Genomic DNA, 18,406 nt, shown 5'->3' on the forward strand with positions numbered 1-18,406 from the left:
GACGCTGCAACACGACTACGTCTTTGTTGGCGTCATAAACTGATAGTACTTACACTAAAACACTTTTTCATCTCAATGGGCAGAAACCCATTTCAAATTTCATATTACTTTAAACGCCGTTTTTACTCCGCTGCATTTCTTTTACAGCTCAGTTTTAACACAGTAACGGGCAGGGTGGTTACAGTGTGGGTGGATGGATGATTATAAATGATAGATGTACCATTGTTGAGCTCTGTGAATCAAAAGGACGACAAACGCATGGTCAGTTTGAAAAAAGGAACACATTTTACTTGAAATACCAATATTTTCTCACAAAGTATAAATAATGATTTAAGATTGATTTCGATTTTATACAAAAATAATACATTAGGAGGAAAAGAAAATCATGTCCTGTCAAACAAGTACGAGTGCCTTCTGATCAGACGGCAGTAAATATGCCTATAACAGTCACAAACCAATGACATAATAATAACAATATTATGACCTAATATTGAACAGGAGACTGGATCTGCCACGTCTTACATGCCAGCTGTGTTTGCATAAATGCCTTTTTTGTCTCACAGGTTCTTAAAGCGAGAAGAAAACTCATGGTTGGTGCTAAATTTGGTATCACTATCGTCCAGCTAATGAGCCTGCGACAGTGTGTTCAGACAGAGAGCAAAAGCAAGATTTTGGAATTTTGGCACACATAATTAATGGTATGACTGAGTAAGAGGTGATTCAGAGGTATCCACCAATGAGAGAGGGGAAGGAGGAGGGGAGGAAGAAGGATGCTGGAGGGAGGTAATCAAATTTGCGTGAACCCCACTTTGGTATCTCTCTGAACAAACCTTAATACTGTTAGCGTGGGCGTCTGTACCCACAGCAGCTGCTCCTCTCCCCGACATTTCTCAGCCTTTCTGGAATCCTGCAATGATTAGAGCCGTTCCTGTCACAATATTGTCCGACTTTTATGTTTGTTTTGTTTCTGAATACTTGACATTATTATCATTCTACTCAAGGGGAGGGGGAGATCCTGTGATATATATTTTATGATGAGGAGTTATTAACAATATTTGTACTATTTCGGATTGAAGAAGGACGTGGGAGAGATAAAGGGAGGGCGGGTCCCATTCCTGAAATTCACCTGAATCTATGTGCAAACAACAGTCAGAGGTTTCCTGAAGGGGGAGGGACACATTTAGAGTCAGTGACTCAGTCCTTCCCTCGACGACTGAGGCAAGGCCAAGATTACAAATGTGGCCGAGTAGCTTATGAGACACGCAGCTGCAATCGAAGCTCCTATCCTTTGGCATATTTTGTCACTCTTACACCCATGTGCTTTTCTTTTATTTACAGGCAGCTGTTGGTGATTTCACTGACAGTGTACAAGTGTGTGGAGTTTTGTGCAGAATCCAGTTATACAAAGCATTGCATACACCTACAGACGCATTGCATAGTCCTTTCAAGATTGTCAAAGTCTTTTTCAATCACAGTATACACACTGAACAACTGGGAATGACGAACAGGCATTCATCCTTTGCACTACTGCTAGTACAGTAAACCGAGTGTGAAAGAATAACATGGAAGACTCTTAGAATGTCAAACGCAAGATCAATAAAGGTTATTGTGATTGTCACATAGTCTGCTCACGCGCAAGGCTTTCAGCCCAGTCCTACCTCGGCCTGCACACAAGCAGATCAGTGTCTCTGTCCATTAGTGCCAGCGTGACTTTGTATTTCCACCTTAGATCACAGTTAAAGTCAGCGCAGAGCCTTCAGTCTGGTTCGTGAGCAGTTTTTGGTGCCCGATTTTTGTTCCTTGGTAATGTCACAACAGAGGATGACTGCAAATTGTTAAAAAAAAAAAAGAGAGAGCGAGAGACACGGGAGGATGGAAAACTGAACACTGTTTTCAAAAGATTCGGTTAAAATCATACATCCTTGTTGATCATTTGTGTGCCACAGAGGGAAATCCAGACTCCTCCCTTTCAGGTGCAGGTGAGTTGGGGGGGGGGGGGGTTTTGTTTGTTTTTTTTCCACTGTCCCCTTTTCTCATTTCCACCGCCGTGCCCGCCGTCGTCACTCCTCTGCGTCTGTTGACTGACTCATCATCCGGCACGCTGTTGCGGGTTATTAGGAGTTGTCATGGTCACCGCGATGAGAGGGTGGAAAAATGCGCTCTGGTTGCCGGGCACCGAGGAAGTCAGGTGGACGCTCTCACCAAGCTTGAAGAGGACACTGTGGAGGTGGAGGAGGAGAGAAATGTCAGACGAAGCAAGGCTGTGTTTCATAAAACAATAAATACAATCTGTCCAGTAATTTACATATACAGACACACAACGGTGATGATGGACTACAGTGAATTCCTGTCATTCTGACCCTTTTCTATATGTTAATTGGCTGAATGGCTGTTTATGGATAAGCTTAAAAAAATGAACGAAGCGCGATCGTCGTATTGGTTGAATTAGACGGCATAAAGGGAACATTTCATGTACCTGATGTTTCAAATATGTAGAAGAAATGTGCATTTATTTTATATTATACCCCAGTATAATGAAGTGATCACTAATTAATATCAAATTATAATGATCCACCAAAGTAACAGAACCAGTCAATGACAAAGCTGCCATAGGTGATATTTTAGCCATTTGGGGGCAGTGGAAAGACGTCTTTAGCACATTGGCACCGTCAGGTGTAGATTTTCAGTTGTTAACCTTGTTACCTTACAATATAAAGCGCCTTGAGGCGACTGTTGTTGTGATTTGGCGCTATATAAATACAATTGAATGGAATGGAATAGATATGGTGTTTTTCATGTGCTACAAAATATATGAAGCTAATTGTGAGCCAAAAAGCATTCAAAGCCATGCAGTTTATCAAAAACATTGATTCAATCAGCCAGGCCTTCATTCCTTACAAACCTATTTGTTAAAGAGCAGAAGCGCTTCATAAAGTCAACTCTATCTCCAGCCTCGGCTCCAATCTGACCAGTACCATGAGCTGCTGATCTTCTCTCTCTCCTGTGCGATGGTTTCTCCTTCACTTATTCTCTGCTATGTAGAATAACACCCGAATAAGTGACCAGCTGTCAGACAGTCAGTATTCGTATTTCTTCACAAACTTCACTTCACATGTTTCAAAATAAAAGCCTTTTCAAGAAATGAGGGGTTAATTCTTAAAAAACAAAACAAAACAAGAGCTGATGGCTGTTAATTTAAAGCAGACGTGTTATTACAAGAGCATTCTACGGCAAGAGGGGAGAGGATCAGCGGTACTCGTGACTGGTTGATCAAACAGAGGACAAGGCCAGTTACCTTTAGCAGCTGAGGTAAATAAAGGCTATCAACTATTTAATTCATGTGAATGAGCGAGAAAGAGCAACTGTCACGTTATCATCATCATCTGGGCTGGTTTTAGTTCACTTTTAATCTTGTGTCTGTTTCAAAAACTACTTGCCGAAGGGCTAAAAATACTGAATTCACTGCAACGTTCAAAGGTTAGCAGCAGCTGCCAGCAAATTTTTCAGGCAGAATGGTTTCTCACATACGCTGACATCAGTAATTAATTAAGACAACTTTGCCCAGTTAGCTTAGCCTTTACTGGATCTTCAAAATACAGATGAATTAACTGAACAAATTTCTTTTATCAGTTAAGACTGCAAATGCAAGACTTTTACTTGTGCAGTGTCACATTTCTACTTTTACTTCAGTGAATACTTCCTGCAGCCCTCCACCTTGATGCGCCACACCTGACCAAATACATTCCTCATCCCTCTTCTCCTAACTCTGAAAAGCCGTTTCCATTGAAACGCTCTCTTCGTTTAGACTGTTTGTGGAATTTATTTTTCACCTGCCTCTCCAGGGGTGGAGGCAGCTGACCCCGGTGTGACCCCCCAGCCAGCAAACAGCGTCACCTGATAAAGCTGACATGCAGCCAAGACCTGAGTCATTAGACGGCGGCTCTCTGAGCAGAGGCGAGTTTGAAGCAGACTCAGGTATAATGAAAGGCTAGTAAACAGCAAGTGTTATAAAGCCCAAGCATGCTGGTGTCACGACAAGGAGGCAAACCTATCCAAATAAAGTCCTGATAAGAAAATACCTCGGAAAGCTTTGGGGCTAACAGGTCACTAAATACAAAAGAAGTGGTATAAAATAACCGAGTATATGTGCACTGTGTCTGGAATTTTATGCTACTTTGTACTTCCCTTCCTTTATGGCTAACATTTTACCCCAAAATGCATTGATATTAATTTAAAATATTATGACAAAATACAGCTAAAGCCTCATTTTTACAAAAATAACCTGCTATAATCTGGTAGAGAATAAAGCTGAGATTTCAAGATGTAATTATTCATAAAATTCTTATTTAAAATTAAATATTTTGTCCATTTGATGCAGTCTAATAAAACTGCATTTAGCTACACAATTAATTTATTAATTCAGACCATAAATAGATAAATCCTTATCAAACAATAACGATAATCTGAGCATACAGATCCATGATATCATTAATAAAGAATAAATATATTTCTTTCTTGGCTAATATGTTGTGTTCAACTCACAAAAACTAAAATATTACAGACGGTTTCACCGACAAAAGGGATCTCCATATAGGTTGTACATATTAGGTAATAAAAAAAGTTTGAAACCATTTTTACATTATGGTTTTAGTGCTTTTACTTAAACAAAGGACCTACCACTACAGGTGACAACATCTATTTTTAGTCAGTTTTAAGGAGGCAGTAACACTTAGGTTAGAGGAGTTTTTGTTATTTGCTGCTCACAGGATACACAGCGTTCTCAGCTATCCTCCTCCCCTGCAGCCATCAGTCTGGCAGTAGCAGCTCACGGTACGATCACTCTGTCTCAGCGTGGGAAATTGAGTGTGTGAAAGCACCGTGGACAACATTTCAGGCTAGAGCGATCACCGAGAGCAGGGAGAAGTAGGAAAGAGGAAGAGATGTAATTAGAAAAAAAAAAAAAAGGAGAAAAAAAAAAAGCCGCCCCCTCACCCAGCCCATCTCATCTCCAGCCTCACTGTAGCATGGAGGAAAGCTGCAGGACACAGGGGTTGAGAACTTTGATTAACAGGTCTCATTTCCTGATCGCAGAGGTAAGTCTCGTCGGGTAGAGGAAAGTGAAAATAGGGAGCATTAATCAAGAAGCGTTCAGGCTGAGGGAACATGTGATTGATTAGACAGCTGTTTAAGAGGAAATAGGAATTCTGAGGAGTGTCCTATCCATACATCCGTCTCTCCTAATGAAAGCGTTTGAACATCAGCCGTAAACAGAAAGCAAAGGGATCAACGTGCACAGCCACAACTGTCCTAAGTGATTAGATGTGTGTTTGAGTTTGATAATTTCACTCATGTAAACTGCGTGACTGAACTAATAAAATTGTATTTACCCAGGAGAGACCCCCAAGTTGCACCATCTTGTTTACAGGAGCGTCCTAATGTGACAGGAATCAAACAAGTCAGCACACCGTCATAACACACACACACACACTTCTCCCTGCTGTGATCTAGTTCCTGCTGTTGCAGCGAGCTTTGATGGTGCTGTTTCTTTCAGTCAGAGTAAGGTGAGAAGGACTTTTCTTTTTTTTGTGCATCAGCAGGGAAACACGACAGTTGCAAAGAATTACAATATAAAATGCAAATTGAACGGTGATTCGCATGCAAATGTCCCCGTAATTACTCGAACTGAAATCATCATCGGCGGGTAGGGGAAGCGGTCAGAAGGTGCGTCTAACTGTAGCTGTTTGTGGCACGGGGTTAAAGTCTCACCGTCTTGCTCGAGGATATGGAGCTGAGGGGGCTGTTGGCGTCTGTGACCACCATGGCTGAGGAGAAACGTGACGGGTGGGAATATTGCGGGGGTTCTTGTTTGTGCGGATACACTGAAAAAGGGAGACATAATAGATTATTACACTTCCATAACAGGGACAAGTAAATATTTATTAAGGTTAAGAGCTGATCTACAGCTGCAGAGAGGAAGCTGCATACCTGGTGTGTAATATTATATTCAGCAACATTTACAAACTGTCTTCTTCCACTTTCATTTGTGCTTTAGTTATTAAGAGTCAGGGTGGGAACTCTTTGCTTTAAACCACAAAAACTGACTTTGAGAGAGAAATCAGACCAGATGGAAGCATGGTGGCTGATTGTGGTGTTGTTTTAGGCTGGATTACTCTGAGCTCCTCCCCATTAAAGCTTCAAATCACAAGGTTTTTTTTATGTCTAAATAAACACATTAAAACTGTCTGGTTACAAGTTGTGCTTTGTTTTAACACAAGGACAAAAAGCTAATGTTAGGAACCTCCAAAAACTTGTTAAAAATGCATGCTAGTGCCTACTGGACTGACAAAAACAATCAAAATGTGTTACTGACTGTGTGAGTGTGTGACGGAGGCCATGAACGGCTGCTGGCTCATGTGGCTCGGACTCTGCTGCATCAGGCTCTGCTGATGAGGGCTGTGGAGCTGCTGAGAAAACGGCACCGGCTGGAGCGCTGCAAGACTTCCCGCCACGCTGTTGATCACCGGCACCGTTTGAGACTGCGATGTGTTTAAACCTGGCGACACCCAAGTAAGATGTCAGTCACCACGTGCCTTTAGAACAAGTGAAAATTTGTATTGATGTATGCTAGACATACTCTGTGCTATGGCCATGACTCCAGACAGAGGCATGATGAGGTTCTGCGTCTGCTGATGGCTGTGATGGGAACTGTGGATGTTTGTGAGTGTGCTGACCGGAGGAAGTCCTCCACCTGAACCTGAAATCTGTAAAGAGATCATGGAAATAAAATTACAGTACAGTTTTATAGTGGTACTATTTGTTTTTAGCTGAGCACTACACTCAGAGTTATCAGAGTACTGGCTATGTAAATTCACATAAATTCATGTTCAAAGTGAAAGAGATGTTGGCAGTTAGACAAACAACAGACATAAATGTTGACTCAGTTCGGATTCTTTTGTACGACACCACAGTTGTGTAATTCCCGTCACACACAAGCACATAAAGAAAAAAATTCCAAGGAAAAAAAATCATAATAAAATGTCGCCGAGAAGGCTGCGTGAGTTGGCGTTGCGCATTCTCCGCGCATGTGGCTTCATACAAATGCTTCACCCAACATTTACAGTAATCTTTATCTGGATCCTCCCCCTCAGTGGGGCTGCGTTTATTTGACTACAGCCTCCTGCCCACAGAGGAGAACTTGGCCCGACTCACATCTGCATAAAACAACTGACAGCTCTGACCTGCCGCACACTACAATGCCTGCCCTCATTTCACATAATGCAGGGCAGAGGTAAACTGTGCTGTATGACTAATTTTTCCCCAGTTTCCAAACAAAATAAACAGTTCAAACGGACGGATACTGTAATTCCTGATGATTTGAATAATGCTGTATTTTGACATTAGCACATTGCACATTTTTTAAAAGTACTTGTACAGACGCTATGATAGTATGCACAGGTTTCCTGATCACTGATCAAATATTGAACTAGGGAAAAGGGGAGAAGTAGATGCAGAAAAAAAAGTATCGGGCATGATCAAATGTTGGCGTCAGAACAAGCAACACTCCACCTTTGGCTCCTCTTTGTGAGGCATTTAATCAATAGGAACAGAATGTTTCTTTGTCAGGTTTATTGGCTGAGAGATGAACATGCCTGGTGCACTTTGGTGATGGCTGCCTGCTAGTACAGCCAACGTGGCTCCACCTTCCAAACACAGCAGCACAATGTGCTAATTGTTGGCTCTTGCCAGCACGTCCATGGGAGAGGAGGTTCAGGAACCTACTTTGTACGTTTATGCTAAACGCAGGCAGGTTCTTATCTAATCTGAGACCACCAGGGCCCAGGTGTGTTCACTCACCATCTTGGCGTCGGGTGACAGCAGACTGTGGCTGTGGTCCAGTCCTCCCGGAGACACCTGCTGGAGCACTGACTGGCTGGTCGCCATTGCGTTGCTACTGTGGTGACTGATGGCCGAGGAGGAAGTGACCTCACTGGGAACTTGCCCGTATCTCACTGAGAGAGAGAGAGAACCAGAGAGAGAGCAGGTTAACTTAACTTGTCTTGCCTCACGGTCGCTGTGTGCTGCAACTATTGCAGGTATATAGGGCAGTGAAGAGCATTGGCTCGTCTGTGCTGAGCAGTGACGCTGTCACTCCAACCCACCGCACTCACCTGCTCTTTGACTCGGATAGGGGAGGACTGAGCAAACAAAGACAGTGACCCGTCCATGCTGCTATCTGAGCAGCTTAGCCAAGGCCATTCACTGTGTACATGCACTCACATAAGCAGGACTCCCATCAGACTCTGTGACCAGCATACAAACATTACCAATGATGTTTGCATTACGTCAGGGTTACGAAAAGATATTCAGTTTGAACAAAGGTTGTCCCTAGTGCTTTTTTATTTTTCACCAATATATTTGGCCCAAGGTATTTTAATAACTGTGATTAAGAGTAATGGTAGCTGTACTTAATGAATTGTCTCAAAAGTATATCATTTAGACTCTAATGTTAACTTTACTTTCACATTTCCTCCACTACTTTAGGCTACTGTTTCACTTAATAGTTGTACATTATGCTTAGGAACTTATTAAATGGGGTTTTCGATGTTTTAGCTAATATATTAAATATCTTCAGCTTTTGTTCCAGTGTATTTAGCTTCCAACTGTTAGCCATACTGTTAACTAATCCCATTTTTATTCATATTTGTAGCTAGCAATATATTAGCAATCTATTTCTAACTAACATTTTTATGTGTTTATCTATACTATTGTCCAATAATTTCAATTGTTATCTGTAGTTTTTCGTACTTTGTACAAAAATACCTGGTTCTTTTTTTTCACATTTTTACCTAGATATTTAAAATTTTTCATTGTGTATTTCCAGCTAAGAATCTTATTTGTTTCAGTCTCTGAAGAGGATGTGCCTTCTCAGTAAATGATGCTAAATCAAAATCATATAACTCCATAATAAGTAACACTAGCACAAAACTGTAATGATGGTTGCAGAGCCAAAACATTAGCATTTTTAATGGCATAGCAAAAATAAATTGCTGAAATAAAGATTTGTCAGCTATTTATCTAAAGTTTTGTACTATTAGTGCTATTTAGGTGCCTTTAGGTACTCAAAACTGGAGTTTTATCTATATTATTATCTAACTATTTTATCTACTTTTAACAATTTTAATAATTTTAACTTTTAGCTGTACTTTAAACAAATAATATACCAATGTTATTAATATTTGTAACAAGATACTTAAATTTGTATTTCAATTTGTTTATCTGTGCTATTAGCTAACAGTTTCAGCTGTTATCTGTACTTTCAACCAAAAGCATCCACATTTTATTTGTATTTTTGCTAGCTATTTAAACTTGCTGTTACATGATTTCAGCTAATTGTTTTATTTGTTTCACTCGAGCAGCATAGATTCAGCACATTTACGCACGATGCTAAATCTAAATCATATAACTCTAGTGTAATAGGTAGCACTAGCATGAATTGAAGGCCAAATGGTGGAAACATTAGCTTGTCAATACTAAATAGGTGAAATCAAGATTTGTCAGCTATGTCTTCCAGGTTTTGTGTTTGTGCTACCTATTTAACTTGGGTACTCAATACTGGGGCTTTATTTATCAATACTATTACCTAATTATTTTATTAGTTTACCTACAGCATAATTTCAGCTAGCAATTTAAACTGTTACCTGTACTGTTAATCCTTTATAGCCCCCTTTTATATATATTAGCTAAACATTAAAATTTCCTTATCGTCAGTTTTACCCAATATTTCTATTTATTCATCTCTGCTGTCAGTTAATGATTAGTAATCGCTAGTTACCATTTTTGTTTATCTATTCTATCAGCTAAAACCTTTTTGTTTATTTACCCAAACTATTATCTAATGAAAAATCTGCACATTCAATCAAGATATCCAATTTTTTATTTATATTTTTAGTTAACTATACAAGCTTTTTATTGAGATGTTTTAGTTAAATATTTATTTGCTTATTTATACCACTAGCTAACATTTTTAATTGCTAGCCATTGTGTTGATGTGCTGTTTGTTTTGTTTTTTCACATTTTCATTTCAATAATTTAGCCATTTCTGTTGGGTGTCTGTTTCAGTCTCTGATAATCCGTTACTTAGTTAAGATTAGTCAGATTAGTTAAGCCGGTCTTCTCAAACCCCCCTACTGGAGACCTATCCTTCTGTTTGCAAGTGGCAGCCAATCACAAGAAAGTTGGAGGCTGGCCTAAAGGAGATGAGACTAAAACAGCTTGTATGAGAGGCTCTGGTCCAACGCCCAGCATGCAAACTCAGAATGATAGATAATGACATTTTTTCAACTGGTAATCATACTAAGAAACTGCCATAGAGTAAATAAAAATGGAACTGAAAATGAGATTAATAAGTGTCTTATAAAGCTGGGAGCCTAGTTACAGTCCACATTCCAAACTTTCAAGTTTTTATTATATTTCAAACAGTTTAAAGAGATTCACAGTGAATCGATGAGAATAAATTTAATGACGTCACTTAATCTCCCGTCTAGACTACTTTCTGTCTCTCACTGGAGGCCCATAGGAATGCTCCACCTCCCAACTGACAATCAAATGTATGTTTGCTGATGCAGGCCTCCCTCTGATATCAACAGAGTAAACATTACACAATTACAAGCAATGCCAAACACATTCTTATCCTGTGGTTTCAACCTCGCACTGTCACACAGTGCCTCCCTCCCTCAGTAACAGTGCAGAGACAGACTCTGTTTGCACTAAGATCAACATCATCTTCCCCAAGTCCCACGTCCCTGACCCAGGTGTGACAGCCGGAACACCCTGCAGAAGTCGGAAGTATTGATATGCACACATTTCGAGATAAAAAGAGGGAGAGGCTTTGACACAATAGGTGAGCAATGAGAGGGACATCGATTTCTAGGTGTTGCTGTGCAAATCGTATAGTTTAGTTTGCTTCTAATGAGATTTTGCCAAAACCACTAATCATGAAATCTCTGTAGTTTACAGCTCCATCTTTATCAATGCATCTACAGCTTTAACCATAACAATCTTGAGACACCATTTCTCTACATTTGCCGAAATCTGTCTTTGTACAGGTTTAGGAAATCCGATAACCTGTTACTGGGTGAGCTTCCAGATCTTCTAGATGCTGATTTTAAAGTTTTTCACTCCTGCTCCAAGTCTTTCTTTTAAAATACGAACTCTTGTTAAGCTTCTCATTTAAGAGATATGCAAGTAATAGCAATCTTTTCATTTAACTATCGCCAGTAAAGCAAACATATTTCATGCAAGCACATCTGATAATGCGGAGCTATTGCTTTGAATATGGATAGTTAAAATGCAGCTACTTCAAAGCTGCTGTCATATTTCATCCTCTAAAGTACCTGTCCTCCATTTTGTACAGCCAACAGACATCATATTGTGTCCTGCAACATACTATCAACCCCACAACACCCCGCCGTGCCTTGTAAACACTGCCACAGAACAATAAAGCACTCCATTGGACTCATGACCCCCATTGCCACACAATAGAGGAGGACTCATAAAAAGTCAGTTATCTCGGAGCTGGGCCACCTCTTAAAGGATGCTATTCAGGAGAGTTTTGTTTCTTTGGCTTCTGCAGTAATTTAAGCTGCAGGGAAGCTCAGACTTCCACAAACTAAAGTTAGAAACTAGGGTTTCTAGTCTTTTTGATGGCCCAGTCAAGAAAAAAAACTGCAACTTGCTTTTTGAGAGCAGGGGGAGGGCGAGAACTTCAGGATGGGAGTGGTAGCATGGACCTTCAGCAGGTTTAAAAGCCTCTAGCTCCCTGTGTGACCCATGTAATATCAAAGCCTGCCTCCCCAACCCCAGGCAGTGCTCATTGTAGTGCCGCTGAATATGACAGACCTCCTGGGTCTCTGCAGGACGTAGCCAGTCTCCTCTTTGTAGCACTCTGGGAGCACTAGAAAGTGCAGAGCTAGGCCATTCCTTCTGTGTGTGTGTGTCCCTGTTTTAAGCTAGCCTGAGGTTACAGAAAGCAACACAACCCACACATGCTACTGTATCTGATCTGGAACTTCTGAGTTTGCTAGTTTGGTAACGTGCAGAACAACACAGTTCAGCTTACACAGCGCAATTTAGCTTCAGCTGTCAAATTACCATCAATCTAAAACACTCCATCACAAGCAAAAGTTGTCTATTCAGAATCCTGCTTAAGAAAAAGACAAGCATTATCTTCACAAACCAGGTTACGTGATTGGTCCAATTTGTTTGTCTGCTTGTTAGCAGAATAACTCAATAAAAGACACGAATGTTTTAGCAGCTTGGACTAACATGCACGTGATTCGCTTTTGTCCATGGAAATCTGAATTCATGTAAGATTGCTTTTACATATTCCTATCAAAGTAAAATAGAATAATTTAAAACCACCATTTTTAGAATATATTACAATCTAATACAATCCAGACATCCTTCTGGATCCAGGAACTCAGTTTGTGGAGGGAATTTTTAGCCTTGGTGGAGCCATGCAGATACTGACTGCTCCTGCTGATAAAAAATGACATTTTGCATAAAGAGTAAAAGTAACTTTCATGCTGAAAAATCCCAGTTTTGTTGATGAAACTAACAGTAGCTCACTGTTAGGTTAGCTTCACTGTAAAAGGGTATACAGAAGACAGGCTTTTTTAGATTCAGCTTAAAAAAAAATCATTTTGTAAAACGCAGAACTTCAATACAAAAATTATGATTTTTGAATGATTTTCATTCATTTTTATTTTTTCTTTGGCCAAGAAAATGCTGATTGATAACCATACCATTTTAATGACACCTATAAATTTGTTTGAGGAGCTCCTACTTTAAAGAATAACGGCTAAATAAGATGCTTTTGATAAGCTCAGTAAACATCAGTGGATGAATATTAGGCACTTATTACATGGGACAACACAGATGGCTGCTATAAAATACTGTAAGCAATCTGCTTGAAAGATCAGTTTCATTTCCTAAAAAGGTCACCACCAAAAATGCACGTCACACTGTTTGACTGTCTATCCAGTTGTGACCAACTGATCAACGAACCAAAGCAAAATCAATAAAAACTCCCTGACTAAGAGGAGTTTCTTTGAAATGACCCAGAAGTGACCTCCCTTGTAAGACTGAAGGTGTGGCGGCAGTTTAAGGAGGGGGTTTACCAGCTTTCTCTATAGGCGAAGAAGGGGTCATCAGTCCTGTCTGGCCAGAAAAGAGCCAATACCACAGTGGACAGCTCCTGCTGCTCCAAGTCTGCGACCAGCCTCAGCAACTATACTAATGTCCATGAAGGTGAGGAGGGGGGGCTTTAAATTCAGTCCTCCTCCAGGCCCAGCCAAGATAAATGAACCGAGGTTACAGTGACTGCAGTCTTCTAATACACCACAGACAATGGGACCTCCTGCTGGAGCAGAGTATAGAGAGTAGAATCAGAGGAGCCCCTTATCAAAGGCCTGGGAGATGTAGCAGCAAAGGATTTTAATTGTCCATTAAGCATGCATAATACAGGCCGTGCCCTAGCAACGCAATGAGGTGCCCTGCTGGGATATTATTGTCAGGTCAGGGGATGACACTGAAAAACAGCTGATGCTGTCAGCATGATGCCAGCAGGACACCTTGTAAGCAGCCAGCAGAGAGATTTTGGTGAAACAAAGTGCTCTCCGCCATGCACCAAACCTTCCTTTCTTTGCATCCTGATATCCAGGCCTGCTCAGGTGTTCTCAACAAAAACAAGGAGACAAAAAACCTTAAGCAAATAGACAATCCACAAGTGGGACCAGTTTATGGAAAGGTAAAAGAGCAAGACAAAGCAAACCATTAGTCTCCCCTTCAAAGCTGGACTCGTGTTCGAACACAAGAGGATAACAATGGGATCTGAGTGAGTCTCTGAACACAGAGGTTTATGGAGGGTGAGTGATGGCATGGGGATAATGCTCTGTGAGCCCTATCTGCTTTGTTTTTATGTAGTATACGCTAGGTAAACTCAGTCAATACTAATTAGTTTGAATGCAAACATAAAGGCAAGGTGAAATGGTCAGAGCAACAGTCCACAGCCTTCTCCTTGTTTTGGCAACTCCGTGCGTCCTTAGAAACCTCGATGGAAGGAGGAAATGTGGAAATGAAGGTGCTACGTCGAGGTGATGTCTGTTCCCCCTTCTCTGACCCTGGCCTGACCCTGGCCTGTCACGGGGTTGCTGCCCTTTGTGTCATGCCTCTCCATGCTGACTTTGGAGTGGAGATTGCAGGTACAATGTGGATTGTTCTCAGTGTTTTCAAAGATCAGAATAACAATGCCACTCGCTCAGCTCACTCACGCTCATTGATCACTTGTCCTGTCTTTCTCTGGCTCTCTGATCACATCAACTGTGAGCCTCTGTGCTTTCCTTACAATAGTTTTACACCAAAGAAAACGAAATCATGCGCCTTTTGCGCCACCGTCATCAAGTCTCCCATAGGCTGATGTTAGCACGTATAATCTGCCGAACCGCCAGCAAAGCATCACCACTTGACATCTTACTTGGAGGTGAAGCGCTGGCCTGGGGATGATGCGGTGAGCCATGAGACAGCAGGGGGTTGATGCCGTGGCTCGGAGCAGTGATTGCATCCATGGCCAACTTCTGCCTGAAGGCTTCCTCTTTACGCCGGTTGGCGAACCAGTTGTAGACTCGCACTTCCGTGACCAGATTAGAGCCGAGGCCTTGAGCTTTGGAGGGGGAGACACCTCTCTGAAGACACTCAGCTCTGCGGGGAACAACACCAGGTGAGAATGTGGTGGTAGTACTGCACGGGCAGCATTTTTGTGCTAAAAGTGGCCTCATGTGTGTCTACCTGTTACACTCCTCCACCAAAGCCTCCCGCTCCTCCTTGCTGGGGTTCTTCTGCCGCTCGTAGGCCTGGTACAGGATTTGCTGGGACGCAGGCCCCCATTTGAAGCGGTTGCGCCTCATTTTCTTACAGGAGGGTTCGATGCCCACCTCTTCGCCGGGCTGACCCATGCTCTGTCCGGATGGATTGAACTCTGCAAAATAATAACCCTGATCTGGATTTCCTTTGTCAGCCATACTGCTGCCAGGACCATGAGCTGCCTGGTTGAATTCTGAAAATGAGAAGAGGCATGTTCAATAATGCTGATATCAAAATGCTTTCTTATACAAAGTTTGGCATTTTGAATGTATAAATTAGATGCATTTTCACTTTTGATGCATAATGAAAAATAGTTACATGTACATGCCATTCATCAGGGTGAGGAAACATGATATCCCTACAGGTTTCAAACCCAAATAAAGCAGCGTGCTGCTGCCAGCTAAACATTTCAGGCTGTGGCCAAGCTGTGAGAAACTCAAATATTAACTTACGTCGTAGAATTTCCCGCTGTTTCCTGACATACCAGGTGTAAAGGGCTGCTCGCTTCTGTGTTTTCATGGGCGTTCCTTTGTTGAGGTGCTGGGAAAGGTGAGACTGGTTCAGCCCCGTGATGTCCACCACCTCGCGTTGGGGGATGTTGTGCTGCTGCATGTAACCTTTGATCATGCGGGCAGCACGCCATGGATCCTCTCTGCGTTCAGATAGAACAACAGGGGCAGAAAACATGGTTCATTCCAGCACTCAAGTACGTGCAGCGTTCAGGGGAAAGTTATGAAAAGAAAATCCACCATTTACTCAAACTTTGAGGCTCAAATAAAGAGTTCTGGAAAAGTCATGCTATTAAATCACTAGTTCATGTGAGATTGTATCATTTCAGATGTGGAAATGGTTTTAAAAGTTCATATTTAAAGTAAATACAAAAGTGAAACAACTAGTCATGAACTTGTTCCCTTTTGTTGTTTCCCTGTTTTCAAAGCCTGGAGTTTAAGGGGTTTGTAAAGATAAAGAGTCTCCACACAGACAACCCATTTATTATTCCAGCCTGCTCAGTGAGCTGTAAATATTTCCAAAGGTTAGTTCAGCTCAGAGTAGATTTAAGCAGCATTTGTTACCTAAACTCTTCGATTTAATATAGAAAGAGTAAAAATCGAAATTAAAACCATAAAACAAACTTTACATAGGCTGTCTTAACTTTAAATATCTGATCTACTCAAAGTATAAAATAAAAAATAAAACAAGACATAATTTAATATAGCACAAACAGCAGGGTATTCTTTAAAAATGTAAAAATGCAGAATTTCTTAAGATGATAATCAAACCTTAGGTTACAGTCATATATTAGGCCCTAAAATTAAAATTTAACCTCAAGGAAAACTCAGTTAAGTGATTTAAAAAAAAAACAACTACATTAAGTTGTATGGAATTTATATCATATATAAATTTAACTTCAAAATTTAAGTTTAAGTGGTAAAACTGTACCTTTATATTCTGGTTAATTTTTGTTGCAGCGGTGTCTACGCGTATATTTAAAAAAGAGACGAGTGGAAATTGAGCCTTACCGTGCAATCAGACATTAACAGACACTCGGACATCGGTAATTATTGCAAATCTGCGCACGTCTGTTTGTTTTGGAGAATGTGGAGGCCTACATCTAAGTCTGTGGGTTAAGTGGGAGATGTTAGTTTATAACTTTTGACAATGAATAACCAGATCTCCATTCACTCTAATCACACGCCACTGTGTATCTTTCAGTTGATGATTTATAGAATAAAATTAATAATAACTTAACTACACGTGGGTTCGTTTTGATATTCTTCCGGTGCTGTTAGTGGATGATAGAGCCTCAAATATTAGTTCTACGACGATGAGTGGTTTGAGCGGAGATAATTAGAAAGAAATGGCTTCGTGATGGGATATTATTTTTCCGTGAGAGGGGTTTACAGACAGAGGAAGAACCGGAAAACAAAAAAAAATGTCACAGTCAAATTAATTTAAATATAATAATAATAATAATAATAATAATAATAATAATAATAATAATAATAATAATAGAAGTTGTATCGTTACTTTCTTTTGGTGGAGTCCGTGCGCCCGGCGTTTTTATCGTCGAGAGGTGGAGTAGCTATAGTTAATAATAAATAGAAGTAAGTTCAGCTGATATTTTGCAAAGGTAAAGAAATAATAATCCGTGTGGATAATTAGTAACCAGAAAGTGAAAACCTAATCGTGGCGGGTTATTTTAAAATTGTAAACAAAGCCTGAAAAGTGTTTTAGGGATATTAATGCCTATTATTATTATATATTTTTTAACATGTTAAAAACCTGATTTAAAAAAGGCGTAAACTTCTAAATTAAGAGCACATTAGGCGAGCTCAGACGGATAAAAATAAGCGAGCTTATGCGCAAATTTCACTTTCTTGTCTTCTCGTCTGCCATAAAAAAAAAATACAATTTCAAAAAAATAATATAAACTTTTTAGAAGATAGAAATTTGTCAGGAGAACTTACGCCAACATGCGCTCCACCTCCGCCCTCTGCTCCGCGGCCTCCTCCGTGTTGAGCGATTGGAGCTCCTTTAGTATCGGCGGGGTGTCGTAGTCGTCCCCGTCCTCGGAGCCCTCGTCGCCCGACAGCTTGCCCTTGCTGTGGCCGTTGGTGAGCGTGAGGAAAACGGGCTTCGTATCTGCGTCCCCTCCGTTCATCTTGCCGCTCTGAGGCGACATGGGCAAGTTCTCCAGTTTTACTCCAAAGTTCGGCGGGCTGGGGTCCAGGTCGTCTAAGGCCTGGATCAGAACATCTTTGGTAACTCCTGAGTCCAGCAGGGCGTTAAGGAGCTCCTGCTGCAAGGATGTCAGTTTCGACACCATTTTAAAGAACATTAAAAACACCACATAGGCCTACTGTGTGCGCGCTGGAGCCGAGGGTTGAAAGGGAGGATCGTGGGGAAAAGACCAAAAAGAAAGTCAAAATAAAGTTCCTTTCTCCCTCTCTGGCTTTCGGCTGCTGACACCTGCTCCGAGAAGCTGCTTCACTTCCCTGTTGAAGGGGAGGGATGGAGCTACTTTGCCATGATGCTTTCTGAGAGCGGGGGAATATAAAACATGGTAATGAGTGGGCCGGCTGATGGGAGCTTTTATGTAAATCCACAGAATAAGGCCGCTTTGCGCCGAGGCAGACGTGTTTACACTGCTGCACGGCTGCTTTTATTGGCCCCCCTTATCAGCAAAACTTTCGTGGACTTCGGACCCTGTTGTATATGCCATAAAGACTAAGAAGGGCTGCGCATATTCAGCTGCTCTGGATCAGTAGTTTTATTCCATAAAAGCACCGAGACAGTTAGGGACAGAGTTCAGCTAGTACAGTACTTTTTTGGCTATTCAACTTTATTTGTGTGTTGGAATTTTTTTTCTCCGTGTGTGGTGTTTATTTTTTGTTTGTTTGTTTTTGTGTTTTTTGTTGTAAATTAGATGTTGTTTATTGTTAAAGCCTCTAATAAGCCATCTGTTTTTACATTTTTTGGAAATTAT

At 41.0% G+C, this 18,406-nt stretch overlaps 1 protein-coding gene across 3 annotated transcripts; it reads right to left on the reverse strand.

Annotated features, from left to right (window-relative positions):
• Positions 1-275: 275 nt before the first annotated feature.
• Positions 276-18,042, reverse strand: hnf1ba (HNF1 homeobox Ba). Of its 3 annotated transcripts, XM_084951387.1 has the most exons (10): positions 17,388-18,042; positions 15,372-15,571; positions 14,845-15,112; positions 14,534-14,757; positions 7,855-8,009; positions 6,635-6,761; positions 6,371-6,553; positions 5,767-5,879; positions 5,388-5,432; positions 276-2,219 (listed from the first exon to the last, which is right to left on the reverse strand). In XM_084951387.1, the coding sequence occupies exons 1-10, from the start codon at positions 17,756-17,758 to the stop codon at positions 2,199-2,201; spliced, it is 1,707 nt and encodes a 568-aa protein (XP_084807513.1). In that variant the 5' UTR covers positions 17,759-18,042; the 3' UTR covers positions 276-2,198. The 3 variants fall into 3 exon arrangements, with proteins under 3 accessions (XP_084807513.1, XP_084807514.1, XP_084807512.1); XM_084951388.1 differs by lacking the exon at positions 5,388-5,432; XM_084951386.1 differs by lacking the exon at positions 276-2,219 and having other exon boundaries at positions 4,992-5,432.
• Between the last annotated feature and the right edge of the window lie 364 nt (positions 18,043-18,406).

The sequence above is a fragment of the Perissodus microlepis genome, chromosome 14 (genome assembly GCF_051167445.1).
Source record: "Perissodus microlepis isolate ML-2025 ecotype Zambia chromosome 14, ASM5116744v1, whole genome shotgun sequence".
Lineage (NCBI taxonomy): Eukaryota > Metazoa > Chordata > Actinopteri > Cichliformes > Cichlidae > Perissodus > Perissodus microlepis.